At 53.8% G+C, this 27234-nt stretch overlaps 1 protein-coding gene across 2 annotated transcripts; it reads left to right on the forward strand.

Moving 5' to 3' along the window:
• Positions 1–2944: 2944 nt before the first annotated feature.
• UNC93A (unc-93 homolog A) lies at positions 2945–27234 on the forward strand. 2 transcript variants are annotated; one of them, XM_067701543.1, is made up of 8 exons: positions 2945–3117; positions 4067–4248; positions 5175–5404; positions 7005–7130; positions 11203–11417; positions 13287–13422; positions 16200–16331; positions 25849–27234. In XM_067701543.1, exons 1-8 carry the CDS (start codon positions 3073–3075, stop codon positions 26172–26174), a joined length of 1392 nt encoding a protein of 463 aa, XP_067557644.1. In that variant the 5' UTR covers positions 2945–3072; the 3' UTR covers positions 26175–27234. The 2 variants fall into 2 exon arrangements, with proteins under 2 accessions (XP_067557644.1, XP_067557645.1); XM_067701544.1 differs by having other exon boundaries at positions 3034–3117; positions 4072–4248.

Below are 27234 nucleotides of genomic sequence, written 5' to 3' on the forward strand. Positions count from 1 at the left end.
CGTGCTCTGTGGCCTGGGGGCTGCCGCACAGTGGAGCATCTACAAGGTTTCTGATGACGAGTTAGTGTGGTCCTGGAAGGTCTGTCAGTCAGCGACAAGAAGTAGGCGCCTACTGTGTGCACAGAGCTGAACAAGAAAAGCATGTGCAGGGGGCTCAGAATCGGAGGTGCAGGACAAGAGAGGAGAGATTCAAATTTTCTGTCTTCATTTTTACAGTACAAACCCTTTGGACTTGTAGGTTGGCGAGGTAGCTCAGATTCAGCCCTGAATTCCAAGTGCATGTTTTCCTCCATGAACCCCTATTCAGTCTTTTTTCTGACTAGGGTCACAGAGAATGAAATTATAGCCCATGGTGATTCCCAGAATCAAGTTGACGGGGAAGCACAGCCCTCTTTCTTGCCAGGATACTCCATGACTTTGTAGACATTGCTCAGAACGTTGTGATATTGTAAAATGCTAATGTGTGTGAAACACCCGTTGTGTCATGCGGCCTCGAGCTCACGCTGAATGCAGTGTGTGCTTTCTGGAAGGAGAACGTAGCGAGACCATGGACCCATCAGTGACACTGTCCCTACAGAAGCTTGCCCCACCGGAGGAGGTCCTGCTGTCAGCAGGTGGGGCAGCTTCCCTGGGTTCGGGCGTGACTGATGGGATCCGAATTCTCAGGAAGCAGTTGTGATCTGACAGCTGCAGCTGAATGACGGCAAACTGGCCCCCTTGGAAGCCAGGGGAGGGAGTGGGGGGACCCTAGGAGCTGCCAGGAGTCCCTTCTCTCGGGCTATGGCTGTGGGACGCTGAGGCCACACACACATGGAAGCCTCAGTCAGGAACTCTCGGAGTGGCGTCTGTGTGGAGAGAGCAGCGCAGCTGAGGGGGAGCCACGCTGGAATCCACGCCTTCCGCAGGGCTCCTGGGCTGGGCACTGCTGTCACTGGTGTGGCCTCTTCCTCTCCAGAAGACCGGAGATGTTAGAGAACCAGCCCTCCCGTCCAGCCATGGAACTATCCCACCCGCCACTCACCGCTGCTCCGTCCCCGCCCTTATCTGGCCCTATTTCCTTGCCCACTGCTCCAGGACATGTAAACATGGTTTAACTCTGTCAGTCAGGACTGGCTTTGGAAACAGCAGGTAAGGACAGGGATGGATGTGGCCCTAGGGATGGCTGGATCCCAGCCACGTTGAAGGGACCTGCAGTCTCCATCACTTCCTTCTGCTTTCATCTGCTTGGCTTCTTTCTCAGGCCCCAGTGAGGCAGCAAAGGTGGTCGTAGGCATCCCCAGAGTGCCAGTCCCGGTCTGGATTCGGTCGTGCACTTGCCCAGGACGCAGACACGCATCTACACCGCCTTCCCCACAGCAGACGATCTCTTATTTATTATTCAGATCTCAGTGTACACGTCACACTTCCTTCTTCCCCTGCCCTGTGCCCTGGGTCCCAAGTCTGGGTGAGGCGCCCCTGTGTGCACGCCAGGTCCGCTGGCACACACCACACGGTGCCTGTGAGCTCCATGGGGCCAGGCCCTCGCCGCCCCGTCCATCGCTGTATCCCCTGCCTCAGACAGCGCTCAGCACTGGATCCAGTGGATCCAGTCCATTCCCCAGTATGGCGTCTGGGGCTCCTGTTGGTCTAGTCTGGCCGGCTGTCCAGCCTCACCTCACCGGAAGAGCTCAACAGCTGCGGCCAAAGACCCCAAAGACCTCCTTGGGGCCTTTCCTCTCAGGACGGGGCCTCTGCAAACACATCCCCTAAACGTCCCTCCTCACCCACACCTCCCGACCTTTCCCCGGTCACCTCCGCACCCTGCAGGTCTCGCGAGGCCTTGACTCCTTCCAGAAAGTCTTCTGACGCCTCTGGACTGGACTTCGTGCCCCCCCAGGAGCTCGGCCCCTGAGCTTCCCCCTGCAGGACTCACTGTCCCACTGCAAGTGGCCTGTTGGAGGCATCCCTGGCCCTGGCAGTCCTGTCCATCGCCCGCTCCTGGGTGGTGGCTGGTGGCTGATATCTTTCCCTTTCGTATCCCAGGAGCCACACGTAAGCCTCTGCTGGTCAGTGCTTACGGCCGATCCGTCGATCGACTTGCCGAGTGAGCTGAGTGACCGTCCTCGTTGCTTACATACAGGTCACTCCCGTGGGCTTCTCCTCGGGCGTGGATTTTGCAGGCTGGCTCTCCTAACACATGGAGAGACAGGGATTCGAACATGGTCATTCACTTAAAAAAAAAAGACATTTGGTTTCGAAATTTGGTTCCCACTTTGGAGATTGAAACCCGCCTTCCTTTCCAGCGGTGGGCAGCGGAACTCCATCATAAGTAACAAATGTACCTCGCCGCCGACTGGCAGCAGGGCTGTGGGTGGAAAGGAAATTCCAGAACAGAGCAGTGCTGCCAGCCTCTCATTAGCACACAAAGAGGCAAGGTCACTAATACGTGAGACCTTAATACGTGAGTATTAAGAAAACAGAGGGCCCCGGCGAAGCAGTCCCCACATTCCACACTCCTAGCAACTGGAGTTAGGAGCAGAGATTTCCAGATAACCCCACTTCAGGCAGACTGTTCAACTTTTGTCTTCCAACCAGACTTTAGAATTTTCATGGGACCAGATGTTCTTGTTCTGTTTCAATTAATCAGCAAACATGACTAAGCACCTGTTTGGGGCAAGGCACTGGGAGAGATTCAGAAAAAGCAGAACGTTCCGTGCGCTCAAGACCCTTGGAGACCCTTGGCATGCACTTGAAGGAAGGGCACCATCTGGAAAGAGGATGAAGGCAGTCAGAGTGTGTTGAGGAAAGGGAGAGGAAATCCTGGGGTGAGAACACAGCCTATGGGGTTTGGAGTCTCCAGGAGAACAGGAAAGGGATGGGCGGGGAGGGCTTCAGAGAGGCCCCCCACTGATGGGTGGGATCTTCTGTCGTCTTGCTGGGGGACCAGGCAGGAAGGAATGGTAATAGTCCAGGCGTTACAGTCCTGGCTTTGGGGTCATCTGGACTAATTAGCTGAGTGTATGATCCTACGCCGTGTGTTTCTTTCCCCCGTGGAGGTAGTAACGCCTGTCTCAGCCATAAAGGAGAAGGAGCATGACAGCTCGCATTCCGGTGTTTGCACTTTGCCGACGCTCTAAGGTGCTGGTTTGCTGAGTTTGGGGCTCTGGCGTCTGCAAGGGAAGAGACCCTGTGTGCGAAGTTTTCTTCTCTGGTGTCTGGTCAGTTGTGTGGGGCACAGCGGGGACCCCCTGCACAGTGACCACAGGGTCGGGCTGAGCTGGATGCCGAAGCGAAGGAAACACACGGACGGACCCTTGTGAAGGAAGGTCTGGCTGCGAAGGGAAGCACTAGTCTTCTTCCCCGCCCCCTCCTCTACCCCTTCTCTCCTCCCCTCCCCAGCCTCTACTCCCCCTCCCCTCCCCTCCCCTCCCCCTCCTCCTCCCCTCCCCCCTCCCTCCTCCCCCTCCTCTCTCTCCCTCCACCCCCTCCCCCTCCCCCTCCACCCCCTCCCCCTCCCCCTCCTTTCCCTTTACAAGTGAAATAAATGGAGGAAGCAATTATGCTAATAGGTTTTTCTTTCGCAGCAAAAGCCGGAAGTCACGGCTGCCATTGCCTTGGCCTGAGCTGGCTCTGGTTACCCATTTGACCTTTTGTTCGCTTCACACCACGCTATGCTAGGCACCAAGTGAGGAATGACAAAAACAAGAAAAGTGTGCACTGTGTCTGCACAGCGTTAAGCTGGGGCTGCTGGCTCTGCCTCGGGCCTAGCGGGAACCTTGGTCTCCAAGGAGGCACCTGGCTGCCCTGGCCCCCGCCTTCTCAGGGATGAGGCAGGGGCTGCAGGAAGCAGGAGGCGTGAGGGCCCCTCTGCCCCAGGCGGGGCACACTGGCTGCTTCCCCCGCGTCTCCACTTGCTGATTCCCCTTGACCAGAGTTCACCGCAGTCTCCTCCCCTCCCATCCCTCGGCTGGAGGACAGGCCGCCTGCCCAGGCAGCCTGTTGCTGGGGGTCTCCAGGACCTGGAGATGACCCAGACCACCTAGCCCTGGCAGCGGGGCCCCTGACTGGGCTGGCCTTGTCCCCGCAGAGCAGCCTGTACAGCGAGGAGGGCCTGGGGGTGGCGGCGCTCAGCACACTCTATGGCGGGATGCTGCTGTCCTCCATGTTCCTGCCACCCATCCTCATTAAGAAGCTCGGCTGCAAGTGGACCATCGTCATCGCCATGTGCTGCTACGTGACCTTCACCCTGGGCAACTTCTACGCCAGCTGGTACGCCCACGTTCGGATGCTTCCCGACATTCCCCTCTCGGCTTCTGGGACAGGACGGTAGCGTGGCCTTCTTCCCATGTTTTCCCACCGAGATGTCTCTGTCCCCTCTGCTGGGCCCACGCTCCCCCGACTGACCATCCTGGCCTCTCCTGAGGCTTCCAGCTTCCCTCCTGGGCCAGGGCACTTTTATGGCCCAGCAACGAGGGGAGAATCTGCCTAAGATGCGGAGGGTGAATTTCAGGGGGACTGAGCAGAATGTGACCTGCGGACCAAACCCCACACCCTCACCCCATCACAGGGAGTGGACGCAGCAGGGCTGGAGCCAGTGCCCCAGGCCGGGCCTGAGCTCTACCTGCGCCCTGGGAAAGGGACCCTCGGGGACCAAGCTCTGAGGGCAAGGGCCACGTGCCCTCGTTGCCAGGCGTACACTTATCAAACATCTCTTTGAGGGACACCCCGCTGCCATCCAGGATGTATTGATAGGATGGCTTCACGTCATTCTTTTTCTTGTTACCGTAGAGTTCTCATACAGAATCCTCATGGAGGAGAGCGACAGCTAGACGGATAGGTAGACAGATAGTTAAGTAGATAGATAGATAGATTGATAGATAATAAATCGTTTTTAACGTACTGCCATTAGAAATACCTAGAACCCGCCCAGCCTTATTTGTAACCCCAGCTCATTGTAGCTACGTCCAAACACAAAGAAACTGCACTGGCACCGAATTTCACTCTTACAAATGATGCTGAACGAGAAAAGACACAGATTTTTGCGTTCATCTGAGGCTAAGGGGCGACTCTGTCAAGCAGAGCACCACCAATGACACGGCAGTGCTTCCCTGGGCCGGGCAAGGAGCTTCCTCCTCCCCGAACGGAGGGAAGAGTGGAGGGCCCGAGGCAGCCCATGCCCGCGTTTCGTTTCTCAGGTACACGCTGATCCCCACTTCCATCCTGCTGGGACTCGGAGCGGCCCCGCTGTGGTCCGCGCAGGGCACCTACCTCACCACCATGGGAAGCACGCACGCAGAGAAGACAGGAAAGCTTGGCAAAGACGTGGTCAGCCAGTATTTTGGCATCTTCTTCCTCTTATACCAGTCAGCTGGTGTGTTTGGCAACCTGACCTCGTCTCTGGTGTTCGGCCAGACGCCCACTCAAGGTAACAGGAAGGAAGTGGTGACCATGGAGGGCCCCTGGTCCCTCTACACACGTCCTCATTCAGGACTTGAGCAGGTGGTCCCGTGAGGTCACAAGGCGTGGCTCCCAGGCTGCCTGTGCCTCAGGGTCAGCTGGCCCCCGGCTCTTCCCCAGGCAGTCTGGTCGGGTCTGAGGGTCCGTCTGGTCCACGGGCGCCCCAGCAATTCCAACCCTGGCCTCCCCTGAGCACAGGGGAGCCTGAGGTGCCTTGGGGAAACTTAGGGCCACCGCTCAACTGTGGAACTCGGGTTCACGGAGTCCTTTACTATCCTTCTAGACTAAGAACGGGTCCCATGGATTTATTTTGCCCCTGAATTGGTCCATTCACCAGCGTTTTCCTTGTTACACAAAGGACCACTTATCACTTAACAGATTTGAACGTTTGGTGACTGATGCTTTAATTCATCTGTCTGCCTGACCACAGACAGGGCTGCAAAGTGTGGCTCTGCCCTATGCCTGCACCCTTTGATGTCTGAGGACTTAGACCAAGGACAGAGGAAATAAATACCTTCAATTCTCACAGGAAATGTATTAATGGGGAAAAACGTTCTAACTCTCCTGCTCTTATCAGGATCATGTCTCTCTCTCTCTGCCCTGATCCTGTTAACCCATGTAAAGTCCCACGTTTGGGAAACTGTAATAAAAAATCCGTCTCCCCTTTTTGCTCATGTGGTGTCATCCCTTGCTAAGTGCATCCACAGAAGGGAACCTTTACGGTGGACAGACACCAATCGTTACTCAGTATTGGAGAAACCGCCAGCAATCAGCCAACAGAAGCTGGGGTGAAGGTTCAGTCTCTGACATGACTGTGGTGAAGGAGCGAACGGGTTTGCTTTTAAAGACATACAGACAAGTGAGCTTCAGTCTCTGCCGATCACAGGACGCAGAATGTGGGGGCTGGAAGGCGCTGAGGGCACTGCAAGTCCTCTCAGCCTTTCTAGGCCCCCAGCCTCCACACGGCGAGCTGCGCGCCTCACCGGCCAAGGGGTTTTGCGGCATTTTATGTGCTAGAATCTGTTTGATGGAAACAATGAAACACTGAGTGTTCTTTCCTCCATGACACCCATCGTCTCTCTCCCGAGATTCTGGTGTAGGTCTACTGAGGGTCACTGATCGTTCCAATTTTATTCTTTTAATGGAGAAGAAAGTAACATTCAGAGAAGGTATGCAGTAACCTGCCGGAGGTCATGGGACTGGTTCCAGGTGAATCTGAGAGAGAACCCAGTGGGCCTGACACCCAGTCTGATGTACTCTAGCTCTTAATTGATTCCGAAAAGGGGACAAGGTTCAATTACGTCGAGAATGTAATATAACAAGTCACCGACATTTATTGCACATTGGTCCAGAGTGTCTTAAAATCAAGTACCCAGACACGTGCCCAATGGGAAAAGCATTCTGGGACACTGGGTCAAACGAGCCCTTGTCTCGTGACTCTGACCTATGGTGATGTCTTGTCCTCTGCGTGTCCAGGCTCCTTTTCCCTGGGCGTTTTCTTCCTTGTGTACCGTCTCCTGTCAAGTTACCCGTGTCCTCAAAGCACCTCTTTGCTTCCTCCTTCACAGGGGCCATCCCGGAGGAGCAGCTCCTGTCCTGCGGGGCCAGTGACTGCCTCATGACCACGGCGTCCACCAACAGCACCAACCGTCCCTCCCAGGAGCTGATCTACACCCTGCTGGGCATCTACACAGGTACGTGCTGGGCACCAGGAACCCAGGCAAAGCAAGCCCATCGCCTTCCTGGGTTGAAAAGACCACCTGCTCAAGGTATGAATAGTCTCTTCACCTGCAAAAGCCCCACAAGACGCGTCCAGCTGGGCTGTACTCAGCCTTTTCCACATGAAACCGAACGCAGCAGCCTCTGCTGACCGAGGTCTCCTGTGGTGATAGAAGCACTTCGCGTCTGCACCATCCAGGCCGGTAGCCATTACGCGCACTTTCTTAAATTCTAATTAACGAAAGTAAAATTACCGTTCTGAGCTCACAGCAGCCACGTTCCAAGTGCTGAATGGCCACGCGGAGCGATGGCAGCCCCAGCAAGTGGACCACGGCCTTGGTGGGTTGTGGCTACTCGTGTTCTAAGTACGTCCAGGTGGATTTGGGAAGTCCCAAATCCCGGTGTTATCACCTTTTCCGAGGAGTACATTTGAACGGCTTCTGCTGAGAGGCTGGGTTTGGGAACGGGTCTCCCCAGCACCCGCCCTCGGGCATCGGCGAGGCCTTGGGGCTCCCCCTGCTGGTCACAGGGCAGCGGAAGGCACAGGACGTTGGAAGTTCATGAAAGATGGTTGCCCGAGGGAGTGAACCCCTATGGTTCTTATCCTTAGACGCTCACTTGAATGGAAAATGTTTATGTTAATAGCTTTCTAAATGACTTTGCTCTTACAGATGTATCACCACTTTGACGGGCGTACCCTTAGACTAGTTTTGTTGTTGTTACCATTTGAAGAAAATTTAAGGGTATTCTTTGTCATTCTTTTTTTTTTTTTTTTTTTTTTTTTTTTGGCGGTACGCGGGCCTCTCACTGTTGTGGCCTCTCCCGTTGCGGAGCACAGGCTCTAGACGCGCAGGCTCAGCGGCCATGGCTCACGGGCCCAGCCGCTCTGCGGCATGTGGGATCCTCCCGGACCGGGGTACGAACCCGTGTCCCCTGCATCGGCAGGCGGACTCTCAACCACTGCGCCACCAGGGAAGCCCTGTCATTCTTGAATTCTAGAATCTGTAAAGGTCTTGGACCGTGTCCTTCTTAAAGGTCAAGAGTCTGGTAGGTATCGGATTTGGTGGGACTGAGTGCAGGACTCCACTGGGAATCAAAGGTCCAGAGGCCACGTGCATGGTCAGTTGGTCTCGCCTGTGAGATAAGTTGCCACCAACACGCCGGTCTCTTTCAAGGTTGCTTCCAAGTCAGAGGTGCCAAGTGAGCCTTTTATGCTACAAGGCAGAGCGAGCGCTGGCAGACGCCAAGCAATGTGCTCGAACTTCTGTGGCCCAGAAACCAGCCAGACAAGACCCTGACTTTCAGTGACCTTAGAGTCCAGATGTGTCTTCAACTAACCGAGATTTGATAGGACGCGTGTTTTGAACAAAGTTCCCAGTTGACATGTAGTTACATCTTCTGGGGAAGTTGCGTTCTAGGGCAGCTTTGATGGGGAGGTGGTACCCAAGCCAGGTGTTGAAGGGTGAGTAGGAGTTTACCAGGCAGAGGAGGGGACGTGAACAACACTGAAGGCAGAGAAGCCCCAGAGGGAGCCAGAGTGGCTGGAGGACAGGGGTCTGGAGGGAGCAGAGGAGCCAGAGACGGACGTGACCAGCGGTGGCCTTGAGTCTGGACGTGCACTTATTTGTCTTGTAGACAGATTCCCGTGTTAGTTTAGTGTGAGCGTGAGAAAAACTACGGACAGAGAAACCAGTGCAGGGGCGATACAGTGACCCAGAAGACGAAGGGGAGTGAGGACGGTGTGCAGAGCGAGGGAGGGGCGGCTCAAGACAGTTAGAGTGACAACTAGCAAGACTGGACACGGGATATGGGAGCGATGGGCCGACATTCTGTTTGGGAAACGTTCAGCCTGACGTGAGGGCAGAACAGTGTGTCCCCTGGGCAGTTAGGGACCTTCCACAGAGGTCCTGGTTCACAGAGAATCCAGCCGCCTAAGTCCAGACGTTTATGTAAAGCAGGGACCTTGCAGACGTCATACGGGGAAACTCTCTTAGTATCTGGATCCTGGTTCGCAGGGCTTCACACCCTTCTTCCTTCAAGCAAGGCCATGTTACCACAAAGACAAAAGAAAATTATAAAAAACAGAACTAAAATAAGAAAGGAGAAAAACAGACCAAAGCAAAGAGAGCACCATCTCCCTGGAGTAATTTTCTAGGACTCCTGAGCTCTGCCCTCACGAGGCAGCGTATTAGCCCTACCACCGGCAATCGCCCAGTCCACGCCCCTGCAGATGGCCCTGGACCAAGGGACCCTCTGGACACGCGTCTGTGTCCTGGTGAACATGTGGCTTCTAGTCCTACCCCCGGCCACCGCCGCTGCATCTCAGCCCCTGTCCCGGGGAAGCTGTGTCCTGGGGCTGCTCCGAGCTCAGGCCGGGGAAGGAGCTGTGGCAGGTGGTGGGTGTTCACAGCCAGCTGATGTGCCGGTTTGGAGGAGCGCCTGCGTGTGCTGACTTGCTTTGACAGTTAAGTGGGAATCATGACCCCAGAGGACGTCAGTGCCATTGTGAAACGTCTGCGGACAAGAGTCCGGCCTCATAAACTTGGTCACCAGGTTGAGTTAGCATGAAATGGGGGAGGGGACCAATGCTTAGCCAGGAGGAAAAGCAGCTGAATTACAGAGATGAAGCTTAGCTGTAAAGTGGTGCTCCTCAGCGTGGAAATGCAGTGATTAACTACGGACTTCTCTGGGACGCGTGGGGGGACTGGTTTTACCGTTTCTCGGGCAATTTGGAGGAGGGCTGACTTGGTGAGCCTCACTGTTTCAGTACGGCTCAGGCAGCTACGCCACAGTGAGGGGCGAGCCTGCTGCCTTGGGCGTCTGGGGCTACAAGAGATGGAAGAATAGCAGACAAGGTTGGGGACCAGTAAAGACACAGAGTGGCTCAAATCCTCTCTAAAGGGTGATGGGTCAAAGCCAGCAATGAGCGATAAAAACTGTCCTGAAGTATCCCCGATCCCACCAGGGAGAGGAAAGACCACCACTGGTCCTGAGTTCATCTGTAGATCCCAAACCACGTGTATCATTATCATGGTAGATGGAAGAACAGTAGAGACATAAGAAATGACAAAGGGCCCTCAGCCTCCGTGAGGGAGCGAAAAGATGTCCACGTAAAGAACAGGAAGATTAAACAGACATTTGTTCTCCCTCGAGAGACAGGAAGGTGGGTTCATGGCAGAGAAAAAGATCTCGTCATTACCTTCTGGAATCATGAAAGTACAGGATATCCCCTCAAGGGTGAAAGGAATAGTTGTCTTGAGTCATTTTTTGATAGATCCCCTGTTCACATGGTCCCAAATACAAATATTGTAAGAGGGAAAATCCCCCTCTCACCGCCACCCAGCTTTCCCGCAGCCGTAGACAGCCCACAGTCTTTAATTCTTAGACACACCTACCGCACGTCTAAACAAATGTCTTTATGCCCCTCCTTATCCAAATCAAATGGGGGCACAGTAGACTCCCAGCTCTGCTCCTGGCTTTTCCTTTCAGCCATTTGTCTTGGGGGGAAACTTCCCATCTCAGTATGCAAAGAGCTCCTTTCCTTTCTCCAAACGCGTCATCCCACTGGGGTTGGGAGATACCCTAATACGTGCAGCTCCTACCACAGGACGTTTGGATGAAGAGATTTGGGATGAACGTGAAGAGAAGCCAATGGTAACTTTCCTGGCGGGACCCATAACCCTGAGAAGGGAGCCTAGCTGTTGGTAGAAATTACTTTGAGGATTCTGACGAGAGAAATGGCGCATGGTTAAGGGCCCTGAGGACCTCGGGGGTCTCTCCCCAGGTGTCTGTGTTTCCCATCACCTGCTCTGTGGGTGAGACAGCCCGACAGTCACAGAACCAGCACACGAGGATCGAGGCAACGTGTGTGGCGTCCGAGTCCACAACAGGGGTCAGGGGCTCAGCCTGCCTCCGTCACCTGAAATGTGGATCTGAAACCGACCCTCCGTTTCGAGAGGAGGAGGAAGTGAGGAGATGAGTCTGCGCGAGCGCGGTGCAGCTGGAGCCCCTCACAGCAGCCTGTCCCCCCCTCCCCTGTCCTTTCAGGGAGCGGCTTCCTGGCGGTCCTGCTCATCGCCGTGTTTCTGGAACCCATAAAAGACGCTCAGCAAGAAAGTGAGGGAGAGAAGCAAGCGTCACCGTTCTGGTCCACTTTGCTGTCGACGGCCAAGCTGTACAGAGACAAGCGCCTCTGCCTCCTGGTCCTGCTGCCGCTGTACAGCGGGTTCCAGCAAGCCTTCCTGGCCGGCGACTACACGCGGGTAGGCGACGAGGCCGGCGGGGCCGGCACGGGGTCTGGGGCTGCGCTGGGTCCTTCCCGGCCTCAGGAGAGCCGCCGTGTGGTTAGGACATCAGCCCACCTGGGAACACCCCTCACTTGAGATGTGTTTTCAGGGAAAGGACCAAAGCTGCTCCGGAGTCATCGCAGGGACACTTACTTGCCTGCATCTCACCCTGTGTCCTCATTTTAGAGTGAAAAATAGGGAAAACCATGAAATCCACGAATAACACTGAAATTCCTTATGACCTAGTTTTTAAAAAATTTTTATTTTATATTGGAATATAGTTGATTTACAATGTTGTGTTAGTTTCAGGTGTACAGCAAAGTGATTCAGTTATACATATACACGTATCTATTCTTTTTCAAATTCGTTTCCCATTTAGGTTATTACAGAATATTGAGCAGAGTTGCCTGTGCTATACAGTAGGTCCTTGAGGGTTTTCTATTTTAAATATAGCCGTGTGTACGTGTCGATCCCAGACTCCTAGTTTATCCCCCCACCTTTTCCCTTTGGTAACCATTTTTTTTCTAAGTCTTTGAGTTCGTTTTGTAAATAAGTTCAGAGATATCTTTTTTTTTAAATTCCACATATAAGCAATATCATATGATATTTGTCTTTCTCTGTCTGACTTACTTCACTTAGTATGATAATCTCTAGGTCCATCCATGTTGCTGCAAATGGCATTATTTCATTCTTTTTAATGGCCGAGTAATATTCCATTGTATATATGCAACACATCTTCTTTATCCATTCCTCTGTTGATGGACATCAGCAGGTTGCTTCCATGTTCCATCGCCACCCCAGCTCCCTCCCGGGAAGGCTTGCCAAATGGGCCAGATAAAAGGCAGGGTAAAAATCTGAATTTCAGATAAACCACCAATATCTCTCAGTATAAGTATGGTCCTGAGTATTTGGACACCCAAGAGTTTCTTTGGCAGCCCTACTCTTAGGACAGTCCTGTTGGGGTCTTGGAGTTTCAAAGAATGAAGACAGAATGACAAACAGTCCCCCCGCTATCCAGATGCAAGGGGCCTCCTAGCCTGTCTCCTGTCTGTCCCCAACCCTGCCCCCAAGTCACGGCAGGAGCGCTTCTTCTCATCTCTATGGAGATTCCCTTCCTGTTCCTTCCATCTTCTTCTTTTTTATTAAGACTTTATTTTCTTAGAGCAGTTTTAGGTTCACAGCAAAACTGAGCGGAAAGGACAGAGAGTTCCCGCACACCCTCTGCCCCCACACGGGCACACCCTTGCCCGCTGCCCGCCTCCAGAGGGTCCGTTTGTTACAACTGAGGAACCTACCTGGATACATCGTCATCACCCCGAGCCCACAGCCTACCTGAGGGCTCGTTCTTGGTGCTCTACATTCTCAGGGTTTGGACAGGTGCATAATGACATGAAGCCATCATTATGGTGTCGTTCAGAGGAGTTTCAAGGCCCTAAAAATCCCCTGAGTTCTGCCTGTTCATTCCCCGGCTCTGTCCTCACCCAGCTGTCTTATAGGCAGGATGGGAAATGACCCACACCAGCAAGAAGAGTTCAGATTCGCCCCTGTATAAATAACATACGGTACAGATACGCGGGGAGAAGTCTGCCAGGCAGCCATGCAGAGCGTTCCCTGTTAGTTCTTACTCAGAGGAGGGTTTTCCTTACAAGCACAGGCGTTCTCCACCCTGGGAGCTGGAGGCCAGCTTCGCGGGCCAGCTTCGCGGGCCAGCGGTCACAGGGCAGAAAGCGTTTTAGCATGGGCTGTATTCCCGGATCAAAGTGAACCCCCAAACCGCAACTTCCGAGCTCAGCCCTGGAGCAGGCCTGAGGCAGCGCAGGTGACTGGCCTGTGCTTCTCCCCCAGTCCTACATCACCTGCGCCCTGGGGATCCAGTTCGTGGGCTACGTGATGATCTGCTTCGCAGCCGTCAACGCACTGTGCTCCGTGCTGTATGGGAAGCTGGCCCAGTACACAGGCAGGACTGCTCTCTTCGCGCTAGGTAGGTGGACCGTGGACGCACAGTGGACGCACTCCTGGGGCAGGTCTGGCTCCACTGCAGGCGATTAGAGCGTGTGTGATGAGGGCCAGGGTTGGGGTAAGGACGGGGTTTGGTGCAGGTACAGAAACAGGGCCCACACCCGCAGTGGGGGCCATGGGGTCAGGCAGGAGACAGGGAGCCTTCCAGAAGGAGGAGATCTGTGTTCACGTGGTGGATGAAGCTGGTCTTCTAAACGGGCATCACCTGCTAATTTTCTTGAGGGAACGAGAAGGATTGGAGACAGCGTGGATAAGGAGAAATGAGGGTGTTTGCCGGGGACCAGCCCCAGCCGGACAGGTTTCACCCAAAGGGGAGACGGAGTCGGCGTGGACAGAGCACAAGACACCTCAGAGGATGCAAGGATCTGCCAAATTTATTCTCTTGATTTCAAAGTATTTATACTATAAAGTAATCTCGTTTTCAAATTCAACATCCTCTTTCCCACGCCAAAAACTCCCCCATATAGGCCATAAAACAAAGGTAATTTACATCAGCAGATTAATCAAAACAGGTTAGGTAATTTTCCCATCGCCCAAAGTCTCTTTCATCTCCTATGGTTCCGGTTTCTTTCATCCCCTGTGGTTAGGTACATCTTGGCCACATCTACGTCAGGAACTCTGCCAGCGGTTTCCTCATTCTTCTCAGAAAATTACGGTGTTCTCAGAAGATTAAGGTGTTCTTGTACCTGCACATTCTGCTTGATCAAGCCATAAACTTAAACATATTATTCTATTAGTGATTAAAAATAATCATACAACATTTCATCTATAAATTTCCCAACCCTACCATAATAATCAAAACAATACATATTATTTTTTATGCTTCTAAAAAACTATGGGAGCGGGCATTATACCATGAACTCATTGATTGAACTCACTGCTGCATAAAAACTCGCCACCATACCCAGGTATTTCCCAACATGTTTATAACTCCACTGGGAGGCCATAACTCTCGCAATTTAGCTTTTAAAGTCAAAAGCTGCTGCAGAAATATTCCCACCATTATATTTTCCCAACAAATATAATCATTAAATAAGCCAAAGTAGCTATAATCCTTCTCTTGATTTTTACCCTAAATTAAAATCTTACTTAAACTCCTACATTAAAACTACACATTTTTCCCAACACCAATAACAATCCTACAAAATCACTTTAGGCAAAGGCAGGGGAAGACAAGGGGAACCACACAGAGCAAAGCCTTGCTACCACACAGAGGAAAGCTGTGGTCCACGGAGGAAATGGGAAACAAAGCCCTGCTGCGGCGGGAGAGCAGTTGCTATTGGCCAGGTCTCTTGTCTGCCACCTGGGTTCCCATCTAAGCTGGGCGTGGGAAGCGAAGCAGCCATGGGGACAAGAGATCTCCCTCAGAAGGGGTGAGGGTTCAGGCCCCTGCAAAGTTGGGGGGGTGAGGGTCTGTGCCCCACCTCTGTTGGCCCCCAAGTTCTCTCCTGATGGCCCCTCTGCGACTGTGCCTGTCTTAGGTTGTTCCTTCCCTGAGGAATCTTACCCGTCTCTGGCTAACCAGCCATCCTTCGGGGCCAAGCAGGGAGATGTGAGGTGTGCGAGTGAGCGAGGTGCAGCGCCCCCAGAGAAGATCAATTCTCTGTCACCTTGGTAGCCTATGCCCCCGTGGCCTCCACGCCCAGCACCTGCCTTGGGATTCCCTCGCCAACTGGCGGGGCCCCGGCTCTGGTCACATGTCTTCGGGAACCCAGGTTTCTCCTCCAGGGAGGGCCCAGCTTACAACACTGGGCAAGAGAGACCGATTGCACGGCACCAGCCACCAGGAGGCCTCAACAGGGTAGGGGGAGTGTAAAAAACCCTATGTTCAGGAAGCTTTGCTTTTCCATATATGTGTCTGACAGCATCAGCTTTGCAGAGGAGAACTTTGCCTCTCCATATTTGTACCTGATAGCATCAACTTTGCTTGACACTACGGGTCTCGTCTGTGCTGTAACTCAAAGGCACTTCCTATATGGCTCCCGACAGGTGTTAAGGAGACAGCTACCTGGTAGCCCAGTCAAGGCCCAAAGGGTCTGTGGTGATGCAGCAAGAGGGAGGGAACACATGGGGCCAAGTAATTTGCTTTATATCGAGGAGAGAACAGAGACGCAGAGTAACTCGCCCAAGGTCACACAGCCTCGGAGAACCCAGGATGCACCTGCTGTTTCTGCTCCTTGGCAGTCCCTGAGGGTCATAAGCTGCTCTGTTCCCACACTCGAGGGACATCACAGCGTCTGCAGAATCACGAGGCCAGGGCTTAGGGCTCATCATGATAAAGTCAGGAGGAATGAGGACGTTCTCCCCCAGCTTCTCCCTCCTCGTCCTGTTTGGAAGCCCCAGCTCCCCGGCTGGGGCGCCCCTTCCCGTCCCCTCCTCATGCCCCCTACTCAGTGAGAAGCAGGGGTCCCACCACTCGCTCCTAATGAAGAAGCCCTTCTCTCTCCCATTCTGAAGCCCCATAATCTGGGGACCCCTCTGCCCAGCAAGGCGACACTTTCCTCTAAGACACAGAGGTGTGTCCCCCCGGGCCCCCCCCCGATGATGTGCAGGCCAGAGGTGGACGGAATCGCACCCCTGCCAGGCGCCCTGCATTCCACCTCAGCCTCCGTGAGCCACGCCAACACCCACCTGCAGAAATCAGTCTGGATTATTTCGTCATTCCCGCCTGGAAGCAAATGGTCAGAAGACTCGTCCTGTAGCACAGTGTCTGAGAGAAGCCCCTTTCCCCGCTCACAGGTGCCGTGACCCACCTGTCTTGCATCATCGCCCTCCTGCTGTGGAAGCCTCACCCCCGCCAGCTGCCTTTGTTCTTCGTATTTCCGGGCCTCTGGGGCGCGGCCGACGCCGTCTGGCAGACACAGAACAATGGTGAGTGCCCGGCACAGAGCCATTCCTGCTCAGGTGGCCCCACCTTGGCCAGTCATGGGGGGACACGTGGTGGGTGGAGGGCCCCCCAGGGGGGCGTGGTGACATGTGCAGTAAGGGCAGTGGCGCGGGGACCACACAGGCGGGAGGGCTGCAGTTCCACACTGGGGATTTGCAGTGCTTTCTCTGAGCGTCTACTCACATCCATGATGTCCATGAAGTGTGCGACTTTCTTTCCTGAGATGATGGTTCCTTCGTGGCTCCCCCTGGAAGAGCTGGTCTGAACAGAACAGCCGCTCTCAGCTGAGGTTGGGGACAGGCGGAAGCGCTTACAGGTTACCGGGACAACGTCCCTGCAGTGGCTCTAGGGCTTGGGGTGGGGGGTGGGTGTCAGTTTTCGGGAGAACGGAGTTAAGGGCGGGAGGGTCAGCAGAGGCTTCACCGTGGGGCCACGCCCTCGTGGGCTCCTGGCGGATAGTCCTCCAAGCAGCGGGGAGCCTGGGGGAGGCAGGGAGTTGGGGAGGCCGGGGGGTGGGGGGGGGAGCCGTCTCTGTCGCTTTAGCGCCGCAACAGGACTCCACAGGCTGGGGCTTGTAAACAGCAGACATTTACTGCTCAGAGCTCTGGGGCTGGACGTCCGGGGGAAGGCATCGCGGATTCGGCGTCTGGAGGCCTGGTTCACAGAGGCTCTCTCTTGCCGTGTCCTCACGTAGAGGCAGGGGCGAGGGGCCGATCTGGGGCCCCTTCGCAAGGGCACTGACCCCTCCCTGAGGGCCACACCCCACGACCTCGCCCCTCCCAGAGGCCGTCGCCTTGGGGTTTCAGACACTGAGAGGAGAGGCTGGCTGGCCCGACGTAGGGCCGACGTACCGCTGAAGGGTCCACTTTCACTCAGCACTGGTGGACGCAGCAGCAAGGGTTTAGGGCGGGGGCTGGCAGGGTCACTGCTGCCGTGACTCAGGGGACCGTGCGGACCCACCAGGAGGTGGAGGGCAGGGGCGGGGCTGGGAAGGAGGCCGAGGGGCGGAGCTTCTGGACGCAGGGACTCAGTGGTCCCCGGACCAGGCTGGGCGTCGGGATCCCCAGGCTGAAGGCGGCAGACGAGCCCACAGACCTGGACGCATCAGCTGAGGGGCTTGGCTTGAGCTTGAACACGACACAGAGAGGACTCCGGCGGGGGGACCCAGCACTGAAAAGGGGCTGTTTGGGGCGCGTATCACTTATGATTATTTCAGGCTGCGCCACACGGCACGCGGGATCTTAGCTCCCCGGCCAGGGATTGAACCTGGGCCGCCATAGTGAGAGTGCTGAGTCCTCACCACTGGACCCCCAGGGAAGTCCCTCTCGTAGGATTTTAGATTCAGACTGAAGGGCTGTGAGGGGAGGGGCCAGAAAAGGAGGCGCCTGGCCGGGAGGGGAGGGGTGCCCTTTCTTTGGAACGCGGGGGAAGGCAGTCAGAAGGAAGGATACGGCCCCTTTGTCACCACGGGGAAAGGAGTTAATTCACGCCTGAGACATGTGGCTTCCTAGAGAAGCCACAGCTGGCGACGACCTAACAGACGGTCTTCACCGCGAGCCGGCCGTCAGTCCTGCGAGGATTCGTTCACCGACGTAGGCCAGCCGGGCGGCATCACCCTCAGCGCACCGCCCCCTGCAGAAGCGCGGCCACCGGCCTGGGCCTGGGGCGGAGCGGGACTCGGGCCCGGAGGTCCAGCCGCAGCCTTGGCTGACGCTGCAAAGAGGGCGGGTGAGAGGCGAGGCGGGCAGAGCCGCTGAGGGCAGGGGGGCCCCCGCCAGCGCAGGGGAACTGGAGAGCTGCCCTCAGTCCGCCGAGAGCGGTGTGCGTGGCCAGTGCTGTCTGGCACCCTCGGGGGCCCTGCACCCCGACACGGCGGCCACCAGACGTTCGACAAAGGCCTCGGAGGCCAGGCTGTGGACGTGAGGGACACGGGAGAGGCAGGCGGGGGGCATCAGGGGAAGAGGTCCCGGCAGCCCCGAGTGCGTGGGGAGCTGGACGGCCGGAGCCAGGCCTGGGCTGGAGGCCCAGGGTTCAGACTGTGGTGCAGGGAGCTCTTCCCTGGGCTGCAGTGGGTGGGAGTCCGGGCCGCCCACGGCGGGTGGGAAGGGAGTGGCCGCAGCCCAGGAGGAGACGTCCAGCCGAGGCCCAGGGAGGCCTCCTGTGGACGCAGGCTCCCCGCGTGTCAGGAGGCGCCCTGGGTTGGCGGGTTGGCGGCGTGTCCTGCCAGGGGATGAGCCGTAGCTGACTGGGTCTGGGGGGGAGGCCACGGGAGAGAGGGGAGAAGGGGGCTGGCGGGCGGCCCATGGAGGACACGGAGGGCGGCTTGAGTTCTGTGCGACCTAACGGGACGAGGGCTGAGGGCGGGAACCCTTGGCCCTGAGTTTCCCGAACCACCTACGGCCCTGGCCCCGGGCGGGAGGGTGTCGGAGACCCCAGGAGGTGAGCCGTCTACACAGCCGGCATCCTGCAGATGCGTGAGCCCAGGGCCCCAGAGGTGAATCTGGCTCAGAAGAGAGCCTCTTCCTTTGGAAACACCACCCACCATTCAGCCCTTATCGGGGAAACACCCGGGACTGGAAACTGGGTCAGGCCAGTCCACAAACAAGCCACAGGCCAGCGTTTCCAGGGGCAGGAGGCCTGGCCACTGTCCCTACACCCAAAGAGAACAGGTACACGTGACCTCACCCACAGTGGACTCAGTACTCCAGGACGGCCTCTCCTTACTATCTTATCTGTTGCTGGCTTATGAAACAGCTGAAAACATCACTGAACAAACCCCGTGCTGTTGGAACCAAGGGGTTTGGGTTTCACAATCTTGGCAGGAGGCTCTCCTGAAGTTCTGAACCAGGTGACAAAGGTGTGTGAGGCTCAGTGCCGTAATCTGGTGTGTTTGGACAAAGGTCAGTTGGTGGAAGCAATGACAAACTAGTCTCAGGCTGGGCTGCGATGTTGCTCAACAGAAGAAATACTTAATCGGTAGGGGAAAGGTGCACAGACACCGCACTAGCTTTTCTTGGCCGTGCAGACTTCTAAACGAGTGCAGGTCACAACTTCCCCCGTAGGAATCTTAGGCATTTTCCCCAGGGAGCATCAGGAGAGAACTGCTTTCAACATCCCAGAGGAGGTGTGAAAGACGCCCACTGTTTTACTGAACGGTCCAAATGCTTCTGCCGTCTTGCTTTCTAATTAGCTGACATCTCTGAGTTCACTTGAATTTTTTACAGTATTTACACATTAGAAGTCAGCAGCCACGCAATAGTCCATACAATAATTCCTTAGGCGTTTCAAATGATTGCAAATAAAATGTTTGGTTTTCTTTCTCCCTGAGATATAGGAGTAATTGCTTTAACTCTCCTTTTCTTTCCACGGACATGAGAGACCGTCAGGCAGAGCCTGTCAAAATTGTGCAGAGTTACATGAGGTCCAGTGAATAACTTGGATAAAGACCTCCTTGAATAAGGAATGCTAATTTAAAATGAATTATTTCTGTCTTTTTGTTCAGATCAAAAGTAATTTGTTTCAAGGAAAAATCAGTTGCTGGGGAAGACTGTTGTTTTCGTGTATGACTTGAGAATTTCTTTCGGCGTCTATACTGGTGATCATCTTGGCTATAGGAGGGATGCTTTAATGACTGAGTTCCCTGCAGGCTGGCTCCACCAGGCTCTCTCGGGCTCACCACCCTGCAGCGTGGTCCATCCATACCGTCTCTGTATTTTCAAAAACTGGAAATTTTGTGTAGCTTTCGCCACCTCCCAAGATCAGCTCTCTCTCATTTTTGCTTTTTCAATAGCGAGTTGGATTTCTAATCCTAGTCTCCCTGAACGTGTCTCTCTTCTAAGAAGATCCGTGAGCCACATACTTTCCTAGTTAATGAGACTGGATACAAGTCAGTACAATTCAACCCTCCTTTTCAGTCATCACCTCTCAGTTTACAAACATTGTTACAGTTCTCCAGTTTAGAGGCAAATCAGGGGTGGGAAGCATCCAAGCCCCCCCGTCCTGGGGCAGAACCGTGCTTCTCGCTGCCCATGTTCCCACTGGGCTCCGGGGATCCCTCCGGCCGTTGGAGCCGGTGATCTGGGTGGCTTTCTGTTTATCCGCCCTGACAGTTCACGAAAGGTGGGCACCGTTGCCATGGCAACCCTTGCACGCGCCAATGCCTGCACTTGAGATTCAGAATGTCTGGCCTAAAAATACTCTTTTGCCCTGTCAGCCACCAAAGGGGCTGTTTTCAGGTTGATAAACTCAAAAAGCCTGTCTTCTCTTACATGTCCAGTTCATGTATCCTGTCTTTTCCAAACAAACAATACTCATTCACATCCTGTCATCCGACGACAGGGGTCAGCATCCGGTCACTTCCACCTGGTGCCTTTCCCAGGTCAGGCTGCAAGCAGGCTTTTCTCTTCCTTTTTCTTTTGGAATAATCTTAGATCCACAGGAAAGTTGCCAAGACGGTACAGAGCTCCCATATACTGTTCACTCTGTTTCCCTTAACTCGAACATCTTACAGAACTGCAGTACATTTGTCAAAACCAAGAAATTAATATTGGTACATAACGAAGCTTCAGACTTCACTCAAATTTCTCCAGGTTTCCCCCGCTCCATCCTCTGTGTGCTCCCGGATCCCAGGCAGGCACCGCGTTACACGTAGCCAGCCATCTCCTTTGTCTGGTCTGTGCCAGTTTCTCATTTTTCTTTGTTTTTGATGACCTTGACTTTTGGAGAATACTGATCAGGTGTTTTGTAGACTGTCCCTTAATTTGGGTTCATCTGATGTTTTCTCATAATTAGGCTATAGAGCTAAGGGTCTGGGGGAGGAAGACCCCAGAGTGAAGCGCCTTTCTCGTCACATTGGTAGGGTTACAGGACAGCACAGGACTGGTCATGGATGCTGTGGACCTCGATCGCTGGTCAAGCCAGGGTCTGGCTCCTCCCACGCAGAGGGCTGCTCTTCCCTTCCACTGTCAGTTCTTTGGAAGCCAGTCACCAAGGCTACAATTCAGGGGGAAGTAATTACCCCTCACCTCCTGGGAGAGGCGTGTGTACGTGCATTAGGTATAGTTCTTCTAGGATGAACATTTGTCCCTTCTCCCCCGTTTATTTAGCTATTTACTCAAAAGTTTGTCTACATCAGTATGGGCTCATGTATTTATGGTATCCTTTGGGTTACAATCCAATGCTATGTTACTTACTCCTTTGCTCTAATTGTTCCAACTTTGGCGACTGGGGTCTTTCCCGTTGGCACCTGTGTCCTTTCGACTCCCCCCCCCCCCCCACCGCTACCTATTTTGGGTTTTTTTAGTACCTCCTCACTGTTAGGCACTCCAGAATAGTCTAGGCTCATCTGGTAACTCCTGTGCCAGCCCTGGGTTAGCCATTTCTCCAAGAAGCCTGGGTGTGTTTTATTGGAGAATGGTATTAGGAAGTAAGATCTGAGTGCTGGGTGTGCTCATTGCTACTGAGACGACGCCGTTTCTAGGCACTCTCAGTGGACAGAGTGAGGAGATGGGCATAGGCTTACTGGCCCATATATATACACACACATCTATTTATTTCTGTATCTGCATATCTATCTATCTATATCTATCTATAAAATAAGGCTGAACTCACACTGACGTCCCAGCACACAGGCTCATTCTAGCACCCCCTTCTCACCCCCATCCCACTGCTGTTCTGTAACTTCTTTCTTTGACCGTGAGAAACCCAGTTTCCACTCTGTATACCACATTGCTTATTTGTTCAATCCTAGCTCACATGTAATTTCAGAATTGTTGAACTATTGCTTTGAGACTACTTCTCTTTTTCATGTCTTTCCCTTCTGCCCTCCGTGTCCTTAACGGTTGGAATTTGACACAATTAATGTGCTGCCTTCTTTACGTTTGGATTAAAATAGGAAACAGATCATTAGTAATTTCCCCAAAAGCCTGACTTTAATTATGACTAGTTCTGCCCTCTCCTCCTCAGGCTGGGCCATTTCCCAAATGGGGGCAAATGGAGTCCCCCAGACTCCCTTTCTCTGCGTTTTCTTAGACGGCAATTCCGGCTGCTGACATCAGCCTTCTGCCGGCCGTGATCCAGCCTCTCCTGGACACAGCCATCTGAGGAGGGGGCAAGGGAGGGGTCCTTCCCTCTTGTCCAGCTGTCACACGTCTTCTTCCGTCTCTGTCGTTCATCCAGAATCACAGCCAGCTTCCCACAGACTTCTGGGTTCCAGGTCCTCCCGGTGAGGGCCCCTCCTGCCTCCCAAACTGCTGAGCTGTTCTGCACGCAAGGCTGTGAGCTCACAGCCACTCGACCTCTCTTCCCTGCGGGTGGATCCCCTCACCAGGGTCACAGTTCAGAATCAGACTCACAGAATGGCGAGTTCTTCATTTGGCATTTAAGGCCCTGGGGGCCCAGAAAGTTTAAGTTTATGGGAAAACCTCAGGAAGCTGAGGATCCCACAGCCACTTAAAAGGCTGAACTGGACTTGAACCAGAACTTGCCCAGGAGAGAGTGGGCCGTGGGTCCCCTTATCCTGGAGCACAGTGGTCTATAATTGTTACGACCTAAACTTAACCTTGAAGTCGCCTAAAGACACCAACCTATAGACCAAAAACGTTGGCTTAAAGCTAGAGTTGGCTGTGTTACTGGATTTTCAAAACGCCAGCGTGCATTTGCCAGGAACCACAACCCACTAAGGAAGCAGCTGGACCTTTTTGCCGGAGAACAGGACATAATCCACCACTTGTAGCCACGGTGTCTCACCTTGGATTTTCTTCTCTAGCATCTTGTTTTTAGGTCCTATTTTAGAGTCCCCCTCAGAAGAAAGACAAGAGACCTTTAAGTAACCTCAGAAGTTAAGTCCCAGGGTGTGGTTATTAGGTTCTCTTTGTGCATTCACTTCCATTAGAGAGGGCGCTTTGCAGACTCCACACAAGAAGCACACCTCCTTCTGAATGTTCCAGACAGCCTCCAGTTTTCCCAAATCGGCATGTGTCGTTTAAAATGTGTATCTTATGTCATATCTTATATCTGCCTGATGGACCCCGCCCTGAGCGGTTCCTGCGCAGATGGACATCTGAGTAACCAAATGCCGAGGGGCGTCTCCTGGGCGCTGACATTTCCAGGCAGGGCTGCAGGAGACCTTGCTGCTGCCCTCAGACCTTTCCCCCCAGTGCTGGAGGGGCCCCTCCCCCCTACAAGCCTCCCCTCTCCTGTTCTAAACGCGGGGGAGAAGGGGAGGGGTAGAAGGAAAGGGGCAAAGTTAAAGGAACAGAATGAAAAATGAATATGTGCATGAAAGCTCCGCCGTCCGCTCTCCCCACCACAGCTGCCCGCCCTGTAGGCGGGACAGTTCTGAGGACACGCCCACCGCCCTGCGGACTGCGCTGCCTCTGGGAATGAAGGACTCCGGGTGCAGATTCCGTCTGGTCCCCCTGGGCTCGGGGCTGTCTGCCCATCCCCCCCGCTCTGGAGTCCACGCTTGACATTTTGGTTCACGCATTATCTGACCCACATGCAAAGGGGGTGCCTTGGCCCGTGCCGTGCTGTGTGTGGTCACGTGTCCTTTGTTACCTGGACTGCCTCACCAGCGTGGGCTTTTGGGTTGTAAGGGGAAGGGGAGAAAAGGAAGGAGCAGCTCTCCCCCCAGGACTGCCCACCGTTTACTTGGGTTACTGTTTATCCTCTGAGAGGTGTGCTGCCCCACAGGATGTGCTGACACTGCAGGACGTGCTGACACTGCAGGACCGGGCTCAGCGTTTTGCCACTTCATGAGTCACCATCCACCCATGCGTCCACTCAGTCATTCAATAAGGATTTTTGCTGACACTGGGTTGCGCTGGAATTATCATTCCAGATAAGATGGGTTCCTGCCTCAGGGAACCCACGCCCTAGCAGAGGACAGGGGGACGCAGGGCAAGTCCATCAGCCAAAGTGGTAGGCGTGGTGACCAGGCAGCTCCGGGCAGTGCAGCAGGACGTCGGCCGGGATGCTCAGGCAGGTCCCCCTGTTGAAAACTTTCCCTTCCTAAGTGTCCACCTTCCAGACACACTGCTGCCTCGCTCACGTCCTGGGGATGGGGTTGATTCCCGTTCGGCGAAACTTTACCACACTGCAAGCAGGAACAGAAAATCATTTCCCTTCACCTAGAAGCATTATCAGGCTGTACTAGTTTGCGAAGGCTGCCACGACAAAATACAGCAGAAATGGAGGCTTGAGGTCTGAGATCCAGGTGCGGCAGGACTGTTCCCCTGAGGCCCCTCTCCTGGGCGTGTACTCGGCCATCTTCTCCCCGTGTCCTCATGTGGCCGTCCCTCTGTGCATGTCTGTGTCCTGACCTCCTCTTCTTATATGGACACCTCTTATATAGTCACACGGGATTAGGACCCACCCTGATGATCTCCTTTAACTTGATCACCTCTCTACAGGCCCAACTGCAAATACAGTCACACTCTGAGGTCCTGGGGGCCAGAACTAGCACATGTGGATTTGAGGGACACAGTTCAGCCCCTATCACAGACTCAGGTCATTTCTCTCCCAAACCTTCAGACAACCACCCAAGGGCAGAAAGAGAAAGACAAAGACCGTATGCTAACACATATATATGGAATCTAAGAAAAAAAAAATGTCATGAAGTACCTAGGGGTAAGACAGGAATAAAGACACAGACCTACTAGAGAATGGACTTGAGGATATGGGGAGGGGGAAGGGTAAGCTGGGACAAAGAGAGTGGCACGGACATATATACACTACCAAACATAAAATAGAGAGCTAGTGGGAAGCAGCCGCATAGCACAGGGAGATGAGCTCGGTGTTTTGACCACCTAGAGGGGTGGGATAGGGAGAGTGGGAGGGAGACGCAAGAGGGAAGAGATATGGGAACATATGTATATGTATAACTGATTCACTTTATTATAAAGCAGAAACTAACACACCTTTGTAAAGCAATTATACTCCAATGAAGATGTTAAAAAAAAAAACACCCAAGGGGGTTTGAGTCCCTTCATCAAGAACTCGGTGTGGGGCGGTCTCACTCGGAGGCTTCACCTGGCTGAACGCTCTTACCCCTAAAGTCTCCAGGAGGGGAAGGAAAGGCCCACACAGTGGTGATCCCCTTGCCCTGCGGCAGGCACCAAAAACCGCACGGTTGAATAACTTATGTACTGTGCACTTCCCCTAAGTGCAGGAATGAATGGCCTTCCCCCTTCTCGCCTTCACCTACGCGGGTCCCACCTGTCAGCCTTGCTTTTCTTACCTGCAAAGCTCGGGCTTGGGCCGCGCGCCCTACGGTGCTAACTTTCATCCGTTCTGCTTCTTGTATCTACGGTGGCTCTTCACTGCTAGAGAACATCACCTGACTTGCTATCATCCACAGCGTGAAATAATTCCAGTTTTTACAAAGGAAGGTCCTGGTTTTATTGGGAACCCTGGGCCGTGGGGAAGTTGCATATTTCTGGTTATGATCAGAAAGCCCGTTTGCGGTTTTACAGCCACATTTTCACCCGTCTCCCCCTGCAGCTCTTTTCGGGGTCCTGTTTGAGAAGAACAAGGAGGCCGCCTTTGCCAGTTACCGCCTGTGGGAAGCCCTGGGCTTCGTCATCGCGTTCGGATACAGCATGTTCCTGTGTGTCAGCGTCAAACTCTACGTCCTCCTGGGCGTCCTGAGTCTGGCCATGGCGGCATATGGAACTGTCGAGTATCTGGGGTCCAAGAAGGTGGCCAGGCTGCACACCGAAGAGCAGACAAAACCAGCTGAGGAAGGAGTAACACAGAAATGTGAAGCAACAAACCCCACGGTGGATGAACCCAGAGCGTATCAGCGGAAGATGCCTCAGAGTTTATAGTTGATTCTTTACGACTACTTCAACATTTCATTTTTTACGTGATTTTTTTTTTCTATTTTATCAAATTTTTCAGTCCACCCTCTCATCCATAGAGATCCAGAGTATATGTGAAAGATATAAACTCAGGGTACAATCAGCCACTCGGAACTTGCCTAGAATCATGGGGGTAACAGCTGATGCTTGTTTTTGTTGTTGTTGTTAAGAATTGGAACGCTGCTTAAAAAATGCAGCCCAGGGCTTCGCTGGTGGCGCAGTGGTTGAGAGTCCGCCTGCCAATGCAGGGGACACGGGTTTGTGCCCCGGTCCGGGAAGATCCCACACGCCGCAGAGCGGCTGGGCCCGTGAGCCATGGCCACTGAGCCTGCACGTCCAGAGCCTGTGCTCCGCAACGGGAGAGGCCACAGCAGCGAGAGGCCCGCGTACCGCAAAAAAAAAAAAAAATTGCAGCCCAACACCATCATTTTACAAACAGGTAAACTGAGGTCCAGACAAGTCAGTGACTACCTCTGAGAGTCAGTAAGTGACAAAGCCAGACTAGGGTTTATGTCTCTTGAAACTTATAGAGTATGAGTTTCTAAGTAAATGCAATTACATTATGGACTTGACTCTTGTCCACATACTTTGGACACACACACACACACACGTCATCACATTACCCTGTTGTAGACCATTGGAGACAACAGACAAAAGTAATTTCCAGGGCTTCCCTGGTGGCACAGTGGTTAAGAATCCGCCTTCCAATGCAAGGGGCATGGGCTCGAGCCCTGGTCTGGGAAGATCTCACATGCCGCGGAGCAACTAAGCCCATGTGCCACAACTACTGAGCCTGTGCTCTAGAGCCCGCGAGCCACCACTACTGAGCCTGCGTGCCATAACTACTGAAGTTCGCGTGTCCAGAGCCCGTGCTCTGCAACAAGAGAAGCCACCGCAATGAGAAGCCCGCGCACCGCAACGAAGAGTAGCCCACACTCGCCACAGCTAGAGAAAGCCTGCACACAGCAACAAAGACCCAATGCAAGTAAAAATAAATGATAGATAAATAAATTTTTTAACATCTTTA

Source organism: Pseudorca crassidens, chromosome 13 (genome assembly GCF_039906515.1).
Source record: "Pseudorca crassidens isolate mPseCra1 chromosome 13, mPseCra1.hap1, whole genome shotgun sequence".
Taxonomy (NCBI): Eukaryota; Metazoa; Chordata; class Mammalia; order Artiodactyla; family Delphinidae; genus Pseudorca; species Pseudorca crassidens.